We start from the raw sequence: 10,220 nt of genomic DNA on the forward strand, positions 1-10,220 counted from the left end.
GTGTCCTGGTTTTGGCTGGGACAGAGTTAATTTTCTTCCTAGTAGCTGGTACAGTGCCGTGTTTTGGATTTAGTGTGAGAATGATGTTGATAGCACACTGATGTTTTATTTGTTGCTAAGTAGCGCTTATCCTAAGTTTAGGATTTTTCAGTTTCCCATGCTCTGCCAGCCAGCAGGTGCACAAGAAGCTGGGAGGGAGCATGGCCAGGACAGCTGACCTGAACTAGCCAGAGGGGTATTTCATACCGTATAGTGTTTCCCCCTGGCTAAGAGAAAATCCTCCTAGTGGGCGATGAAAACTGAAGCACCAGTGGTGCAACCACTAAATAAGTATTACTGATGTTTAAATTAGTAAAATAAGAACTAGCATGTTTGAGGTCACTTGAGAAGTATAATTTAGGGATTTGAAAACTCAGGTACTTTAACATTTAACTACGCAGTATGTTTGTTATAAAGCAGGTGTAGGGAAGCTTCTCTGTGTTCCTGCTTGCTTTGCTTCTGTTATTGCAACATCTGGATGTATAATCTTGTCGTCTTAGTTCTTGCTGGCACATTCTTCCTGTTACCAGTTCTTAAATCTGTTTTTTCTTTATAGTCTTTATATTATTTCCAGGGAAGTGGCTGCAGTTTTTTTTACCAATTTTTCAAGGATTTTATCTTTATTTCTACCAATAGCCTGAGCAGTATAAAGTAGTTTCCTTCTTTTTTGCCCACATCTTACATCCACAATAATTTGAAGACCCCTGAAATGGTTTTGTTTCTGGAATTTCCCAATCGGGAAGCTAGAGAGGAGCTTTGAAAGGGGCATCTTTTGTTTGACACAAGATGATGTCTCGTCACCTGTTTGCAGCATTCTTCACAACCCATGTCCTAGTAATAAGGCTGCTTCTCTGCACCTTAACTTTTGTATTTACAATGATAAATAACTGACATGACGCACAGCTGGCAATGTGGTTACTTGTTTGACTTTTCCTGATCAAGTCATCAATGTCTGTGTGTCTGTAGAGCCATTTCTGAGTTACAGTGCCTCTTATCCAGTCTGATTCTGAACAGGGACCCTGTGTGTACTAGGATTTTTTTCAGTCAAATGAGGACTCTTGCAGGATTTGAAGGAGAAACAAAGAACTCTGTTATAAAAATGCCTTTTGATTTCAAGTGGATGTTTAGTTATTATTGACTAGAAATCCTTCATGAAATTCTAAGCCATTTGGAGTTCATATAATATCTTAACCCACTGTATTTGATAAACACCGGAGTTTGTAATATTTTAAAAACAAACTACAAGTTTCTGCATAGAGCAACACTTTTGCATAAGTAATAAGGGTGAAAGGAAAAGATTAAGTAGAATAATTGAGAAAAGGTCCCTCAGAGACGCGCAACAAGTATACTCCAATGTGCAAAAAAGGTGCTTTGCATAATGCTTTAGTGCTTGGAAGGGTATTCATAGTCTCAATGAAGTGGATATGAGTTTTGTCCTTTACTTTTAAAGGTACTACCTGTAGATTTCAGATGCAAGGAAGTAATATAAATAATTTTCAGTAGCCTTATGTGGCATTTCATAACACTATTGCTCCTCTGCAGAGAAATAAATAATTGCAAAATAAAGTCCTCATCCAAATTCCCTGTGAGAAATAACTCTGAAGCAGAGCTTTAAAAACTAGTAAGCAAAGGATGCCAAGCCATTATTTGAGCAAATATTAATAATCTGAAATCCGATTGGATTTGTCAGATATACTTAAACAAGTAGAGGCATTTTTTTCTTCAGATACTGATTGCTCTACCAACAAACATTTAATATCAGTGGAAATCTTGATTAGTTTGAGGCCATTCTGCATGAATAATATGACTAAATTATATCTGCTATGAGCTTGAACATGGTAGAAAGGAAAATGAGACCTTGTTATAGACAAGGGTCATGGTGAGTAGTGATAACTTCAAAAAATTGCAGGATAAAAGAAAAGTGAAATAATTTAGAACACTGTTACAGTTCTTTTTAGAAAAAAAAAAATCAAAAGCTAGAGAAAAAAGAAACCACCTCCAGGTTAGATGAAAGACCTTGTCACATAAGCATGTGCTTCCTAATATATACCTATGAGGATGTTTTAGTTAATTGCACTGCCAAAGGGGCAGGGAAACTGGTCACAAATGACTTGGAGAAGGCCAATGTACTCAATGCCTTCTTTACTTCAATCTTGATCTGTAGAACTAGCCTTCGGGAATCCCAAGCCCCTAAGACCCAAGGGAAAGTGTGGACTAAAGAAAACTTACCCTCGATAAAGGATCACCAAGTTGGGGAGCACTGAAACAAACTGCATGTTTGTTGAAGTAAACATACCCACGAGTGCTGAGGGAGCTGGCTGATGTTATTGTAAGGCCACTCTCAATTATCTTTGAATGTCATAGCAATTGGGAGAGGTACCTGAAGACTGGAAGAGAGCAAATATCACTCATGTCTTCAAGAAGAACAAAGAAGAAAGATTCAGCTAACTACAAACTGATCAGCCTCACCTCTGTCTCTGGGAAGGTGATGGCAAAAATCCTCCTAGAAAGCATTTCCAAACCCATGAGGAATAAGAGGGTGACTGGGAGTAGACAGCATGAATTTACAAAGGAGAGATCATGCTTGACCAGCCTCAGTTGCCTTCTACAATAAGGTGACTAGCTTGGTGGATGAGGAGAGAGCAGAGGATGTTGATTACCTTGACTTCAGTAAAGCCTTTGACACTATCTCCTATAACATCATCATAGATGGGCTGACAAAGTACAGGTTAGATAGATGGACAGTGAAGTGGATTAAAAACAGGTTGAACGACTGGGCACAGAGGGCTGTGATTGGAGGTGCAAAGTCCTGTTGGAGGCTGGTAACAAGCAGTGTACTCCAGGGCTCAATACTGGGGCCAGTACAGCTCAACACCTTCATTGATGGCGTGGATGACTGGACAGAGCACACCCTCAGCAAGTTTGCAGATGATATCAGCCACTTCTCCCAGTCTCATACACCAGAGGGTTGTGCTACTATTCAGAGGAACCCCAAGAAGTTGGAGAACTGTCCAGAGAGGAATTTCATGAAGTTCAACAAGGGGAAATGCCAAGTCTTGCATCTGGGGAGGAATAACGCCAGGCACCAATGTATGTTGGGGGCTGATGGGCTGGAGAGCAGCTTTCCCTAGAAGTAGTTGGGGTCCTCGTGGACAAGAAGCTAGCCATGAGCCAGCAGTGTGTCCTTGCAGCAGAGAAGCCCAGCAATACATTGGACATCACCAGCAGGTTGAAGGAGGTGATCCTTGCTCTCTACTCAGCACTAGTGAGGCCGTATCTGGAGTACTGGGTCTGGTTCTGGGCTGCCCAGTACAAGAAAGGTCCCTACCTTACTGAAGTGAGTCTGGTGCAGGGTTGCAAAAGGGATTAATGGCTTGGAGCATCTGACACATAAGAAGAGGCTGGGAGAGCTGGGACTGTTCAGCGTGAAGGAGACCAAGCTTGGGGGTGTCTTATCAATGCATGACAACACCTGATGGGAGGGAATGCAAACAAGGCAGACCCTTCTCGGTAGTGCCTAGTGACAGGACGTGAGGCAGTGGACACAAGTTAAAGCACACAAGATTCCATCTGCACACAAGAAAACACTTCCTTTTTTTACTGTGAGGGTGGTCAAACATGGGAATGGGTTGTGCAGAGAGGTTATAGAGTCTCCATCCTTGGAGATCTCAAAACCCACCCAACTGAACACAGTCCTGGACAGTCTGCTCTGGCTGACCCTGCTTGAGCAGGGGGGTTCTGGTTTTGGCTGGGATAGAGTTAATTTTTCTTCTTAGTAGCTCCTGGGAGGGGGAGGGTGATCGAGGGGCTCTGTGGTGTTTGGCTGCCAGCCAGGTTTAAACCCAGACAGGGGGTTTTGGGCTAAATGACCCCAAGAGGTACCTTCCAACCTAAACAATTCTTTGATTATTCTGACACGTGCAAACTGAACAAACCTGTTTGCTGTCTGTGTATTTGAAGCTGTGTTGTAGGAAGTTATTTGAGCAGTCTTGGTTGTTACAAAGTATAGGAGAACATTTTAAAGAGGATGTTTATCTTAAACTTGATGTATTGTTTCTCAGTGCATTGGTCATCTGATTAAGTATTGTGCTGTTCTTTTTCCATGGGTGATTTCGTGGCAGGTGTCTGAAAGTATTGAACTACTTTAGATACCACACAGGGTCTGCCTTGATCAGTAGTTGAAATCCATGATGCCGACAAAGGAATAGAGAAATAATAGATGCTTGAGTTCCTCTAAACTTTAAGTACTTTAGCAGTTTTCATTTTCCTGAAAATATTATTCTTTCTAGTAGGAATTTGCTGTAAACTAGCCATTTTTAATATATGTGTGTACACATAGATATATGTATGTATACATACATATGTTTATATGTGTATAAAGAAAGACATATATTTATATGAAAAATGAAGTATTTAAAAAGCATCCATGTGGAGTCTTGCCTGCAGTATTTTATAGTGGGGGAGGAGCACAACTGTGTTGCTGGGGTTTTTCTCAGATGCGTCTTGACAGACTGAAGTCCTCAGCTTCAGCTGGGCTCTGTGAAAGCCACGTTTGTGGGGTGTTCACTGTGCATCACCACTCGTTATCAAAGGGACATTCAGTGAGCTGCCTCCAAAGTCTGCCAGGTTGATTAGTGTCACTTATTTCCCTCCAGACACGTACATGTATGCACACAAATGCTTCCTTGAAGGTTCTGTATAATATTTGATCCTTTTGCCTTTTATTTTCAAACATTGAGAATGTGTTCAGGTGTGATAGCCGAATGTAAGCAAAATTATTTAGCCTCACTGGTATCAGATTAATAGAAAATCCCATTGTGCAGTAGTTTTTAATAATCAGTATTTTAAAAATCAGTATTGCAGTGGAGACCTTCCAGTCCATATTTATCTTGTTAGGTGGCCAACTAACTCTATAGAATACCTTCAGTAGGTTTAATTAGTCTAAATCATGGGAAAATAAAAGTTTATAACACATGGCTTTTAAAAAAATGAGTATGATGAAAATACGTAAACATATAACTTTCTCATGCTGTGAGCTTTTCTTATGCCAAACTTAATTTCTTCATATTTTCTGAAATGTTTAGAATTTATCTTTTATTTTCTAAAAACTGAATAGCTTAATATAGACAGGACATGTTCCCAACAGCTCTTTTCAGAGTTGTCTTCCATTCTTCAATTAAAGAATATTAAAGGTATACATTTCTCCACATTCAGAAAGGAAAAAATCAAGGAAGATTTTTTTATTTTGAAAACTTTACTGTTGTAGCTTCCAAATCCCATGCAACTTTTTCTTCTTTTGCAGGACTCCGAGGAGGAAGACAGTGAGTTGGAGGCCATTAATAAGAAGCTGATAAGTCCACAAAGTTTTCGAAATTTCCGCCCTTACGTACCAGAGGAGTTTGCTGACTTCAGTGTTTACAATGCTAGCCTGGAGAACAGGGAATGGTTTTCTTCTAAATCAGACTTCATGAGTTCACGTGTTCTTGAGAAAGAGGTATCCCGCAGCCCCACCACTAGCAGTATTACTAGTGGCTACTTTTCCCACAGTGCCTCTAACGCTACCCTGTCTGACATGCTTGTTCCCTGTAGTGATAGCACAGACCAGCTAGCCAGTCACACGAAGGAGCTGGACTCTAATGATCCCTCAGGATCTGCTCTTGCACATGATGCAAGATCTTCGAACAAGGAATGTCGAGAGTCAGAAAAGGAGTTAGCGAGAGAAAAGTTACCTGTGTTACCACTGAAAGAAAACAGTGCCTTAACGGAACAAGTACCACTGGCACTTGATGCCACTGACACACTGTCTCAGCAGTTACCCAGAGCTGGATCACTTTCAGCTTCAAGTTCCTCGGATGTCAAAAATACCTGTCACACAATTGAATTTTCAGCGCGTGAAGCAACAGTTGAGCACACGACGGACATTCTGGAAGATCACTCCTTTACAGAGTTCATGGGTGTCGAAGATGGAAAGGACTTTGACCATTCGACAGCTCCGCAGTCGTGTTCCCTCGTGTCCTCTAATGGAGTGAGTTTCTCAGAGCTACCCCGAGGCACTGACAAGGAGCAAAGCACGTGCATGGGCGAGGTGGGCTCTGCAGCAGCAGCAGCTGGCGACCGGCTTGCAGACGCTGGGGAAAGCCCTTTGTGTCCTGTTCTGGTAAAAGAGACTTCAGACCGTGAGACTTACCCTGATACTTCAATAGACGATTTTATTGGGAAGGACCACTTGGATGGTTCCGAGGGTGAAGAAGGTGCTTCTGCAGATCAAGCCCATGTCTTGCCTAGCTGGGTGGCAGTGGGTGAACAAGTCTGTGTTGGAAGTAATAAGATGGGCATAGTGAGATACGTTGGAACGGTGGATTTTTCTGCTGGAATCTGGGTTGGAGTTGAACTAAATGTTCAGCTGGGTAAGACTAAATATGGTCTGGGTTATCTGTGTAGTTAGTGTGATCTATTTTTTAAAGTTAAACTACAATCATATGCTGTTCAGTCTTGGGAAATACCTCTAATTTCATATAGACTTGAAATCTGATACACCCAGTTCTAGGCTTTCTGGTTATAGGAATACTTTGCTAAGGGTTAATTTTTAACTGTCTTAAAGCCCTGTTCTTCTCGCTTTATGCAGAATAATGCTTTTGCACATTGTGGTAGTTCTGATTGGTACCCATCTATTTTTATAGATCAGAAAAACAAGCAAAGCCTAAAATTGGCAGATTTTTTTTTTAAAAAATGCACATGCATGTTTGTGGGCAATACTAACAATGGACATCATTTATCAAATAGGTTTGCTGTCTGTAGCTTTCAGATACTTCCCCCCTCACCCCAGGGGGAAAGGTTAATTACAGAGCACAGGTTTTCTTTAACTTCAATCCAGTGGGGTCAGAAAGTCAATGCTCTGCAAGTCTACAGAAATGCTTCAGGTCTTTTAAAAATATGATGGTTTTAGGAGCTTAATAGATGGTACCACTGATACTAGAAGTTTCTCTGGCAGCTAAATTTTAAGCTTTGTAAGCAATTGAGGATAGTTTATTTTGTAAAATGAAGAAATGTTTCACTTTTTAAAATGTTATTTAACAAAGTAATATTTTAGGAAATCATCTTTTTGGTCACAATTCAAGCCATCCTTTCCAGGCTTTGTTCTCCCTAGTGTATGGTATGATCTGGCTTCATCACTCAGCATTAAAAATCTTGACTGACAGATAACCAAAGGCATCAAACACTTCAGTGCTACAGTTGTATGTGCTAATGGAAGTACCAACAACTAATTCTGTGCATTTATTTTTATTGAAGGGAAGCACGATGGAACTGTAAAAGGCAGAGAGTACTTCCACTGCAAACCACGACATGGCGTCTTTGTTCGTCCTGGGCGCCTCAGCAAAGCACCAGCTTCTGCAAGGAAATGGAGTAGCACTTCACGGTCTCAGGCATCTTCTGCTTCAGAGAAACGGAAAAATTCCGTGCTTCAAAGCTCATCATCCACTCCTAAAACAGGAGGAGAAGTCCTCTGCCATTCAGGAGATGCAGCGGCTTCTGCTTTTTCTAGGAAACAGGAAAACAGGAAATCTTGGATTAACTAAACTGCAGTATTTTTGCACTTACTACACGCATCACTGTGTAGAAAACTTTATGGATTTTTGAAGCTATTGTACATTTTAATCTGTCCATATGGAATGTGTATTCCCTAGAGTCCTTGACTTAATTCTCTAATTTTTTATAAATAATATATATATTATATATATATATGAATGTGTATCTATAGTTTGTCTGCCAGTGGGCAGATACGGCTGCACACTAAAATACAGTTAAAGCTGATCTGTAGATAACTGAGGTACTGGACTATTTGTTACACAACAACTTGGGAGATATATTTTAAACAACAAAAATATTTTATTGAGGAAAATCCAGGATATAAATCCGTATTTGGGAAAAAAAGCTACGGTTTGCTGTTCTTAATTACCAAAGAACTTGTTTTAGACTGATGCATTTGCTGTTTATATCTTTCTATTGTAAATGTTTTAACTGATAACTTGGTGCCATGGTTCTTTTAGTCACTGGGCACCGTGCAGCCTTATGTTCTGTGTTTAAGCACACTGAAATATCCAACTGCTTCGTATTTTTTGTCTTCCTAGAGGCCTGCCACTGTGCTGACTTGGCATTGGATTGAAATGACTAACAATGCCTGAAGCTATATGTCTGGCATTTCATATGTTAGCATAAGCCAGCCGGGCAGTTTGACTGCAGAAACAGTATTACTGCAAGGGCATGAGAGGACAACAAGTGGGGTGGGGGGTTTGCTTTTGGGGGGGGGAGGGGAATGGGGAAACAAAGAAGCAGTAAATGGATCATGACTGCAAACTTTGCACTTGTTACTTGCTGGTTATTATCAAGATGAAATAGAACCTGCTAAAGTAATTTTAACCTGTAAAGTTTATTTTAATAATAGGAATGATGGAGGGATTTATGTCTGGTGCTCATGAATTCCTAAGAAGGTTGTTCCACCTGTAGATACTGTAGATGCCTGTACAAGCATTCTGGATACTTGTAAAGTAACATGGTAAAAAATGAGTGAAGTGAATGGCCTGCTGTATCTGTTCTTCTTTGTTCCTTAGCAAGTGAATGATTGAGATACCTGGGACCTTACTGAAAAGCTGCTGTTCTTTCTTTGATTGTTGTGTACAGTAAGCGGACTCTTGTATTTTACTATTTACTGTAAAGAACTGTAATTTATATACTGCCATACTGTATTTAATTGGTACAGACCTATTGTGTGTTAGAATACAGACTGTTTACTTGGGATTTAAAAAAAAAAATGTTTTGCTTGTATTTGGTACAATTAGGTTTCATGGTAAAATAGTAAGCTGTTTCTAGCTGACGGTGCTCAGATGCAAAGTACTTTTGTAAAAATGCTGAAGGACAATACGATTGCAGTGGAAGACTGAATGGTATTAACCTATTTTAACACTGACCGGTTCATGCAGCGTTAAGAGAACAGCAGCCCCTGTGGATACGTGTTCCTCACCTGCTGCCTTCCCCATCCTTTATAGGAGGGGGAGCAGAGCTGGGGCCCTCCTGCCAGAGAATGGCATTATGTGGGTCAAGGGCAGACGGGACAAGTTCCTGGAAGACGGACAAGACAGACTCATTGCTAAATATGTCAGTGCCTCAGCTGAGTGCAATGCAGTTGGCTGCTGGGTGGGGGGTGGTGAAATCTGGGGCTGCGAAGTTTGGTGCACTAGCCCTTGACATAGCTTTTGGCTCCTCTGAGACTGGATTCTTATGTGTTACTTGATTTTGGTGAAATGAATATCTTTGCAGAACACTTCATACTTCTGGTGCCCACCTAGAGTTGCTCTCACTGCATTAATGATACTGCTGCTGGAAGAAATTACCATAATAGAAAAAAACGCTTTAGGCGGAGGTATTTTATCAGGCACAGATGATCCTAGAGCATGGCCAGGTACCTACACCCAACACTGGAGGCTTCAAGTTCATTTTAGATGTCACTTTAATCTGTTTATAATGCTTTTTAGAAAATACACGTGTGTGTGTGTGCGCGCACACATTTGCATAAACATATTTGTCGAAGGCCACTATAAACAATTTTGAAAGCTGATGTGGCCATTTTCTTAGGGTAAAGATGCAGTATTTATACCAGGTTAGCATCAGCTGAAGTAGGCTGTTCCTGGTTTCAGACCTTTGAGAGCACACAAGGCGTGATTGCTTAAGAAACACCGGCATAACTTTGCTGCTTTGGGTGTACAATCTATACATGCCAGAGAAACCTAAACAAGCCAACCTAGTTTTGTGCTGTACATATTTCGCATAACCTGTGCTGTCATGACTTCTGTTATTACTGAAAGACCTGTACTTTTGCAAACCTCACATGTTAACGTGCCCTGGGTTAATTTAAAGTCAGAAGGAGTGTATCTAAGACGTGCAATGAGATAATGTGGAAATGCAAGCATTGTAGTTTGTGCCCCTCAAGCTCTGGTACATAAACCCAGAAGCAGGTTTTCTAGTAGTAATGTTAGACTAGTAGTTTGCTGTCTTAAACTTTATAGTCAGTGGAATAATGCTGTGGTGATAGTCCAACTGCAGATTGCTTTTTTTAAAAATACTACAGTTGCCACCATCTAAAATATACTGCCTAACAAGATGTACAATCCATACTAAGACCTTGA

General features: G+C 40.7%; 1 protein-coding gene across 5 annotated transcripts in view; it reads left to right on the forward strand.

The window, feature by feature from the left end:
* Nucleotides 1-8,308, forward strand: part of KIF13A (kinesin family member 13A) — a 115,477-nt gene extending 107,169 nt beyond the window's left edge. For 4 of the 5 annotated variants that reach the window (XM_074871054.1, XM_074871018.1, XM_074871026.1 and 1 more), the window contains 2 exons: nt 5,342-6,446; nt 7,330-8,308. In XM_074871054.1, coding sequence (XP_074727155.1) covers nt 5,342-6,446; nt 7,330-7,616 — 1,392 coding nt within the window. In that variant the 3' untranslated portion in view covers nt 7,617-8,308. The remainder of the gene's footprint in view (nt 1-5,341; nt 6,447-7,329) is intronic. The other variant, XM_074871034.1, reaches the window with a different exon arrangement.
* The last annotated feature ends 1,912 nt before the right edge of the window (nt 8,309-10,220 follow it).

This window comes from Strix uralensis, chromosome 1 (assembly GCF_047716275.1).
Source record: "Strix uralensis isolate ZFMK-TIS-50842 chromosome 1, bStrUra1, whole genome shotgun sequence".
Lineage (NCBI taxonomy): Eukaryota > Metazoa > Chordata > Aves > Strigiformes > Strigidae > Strix > Strix uralensis.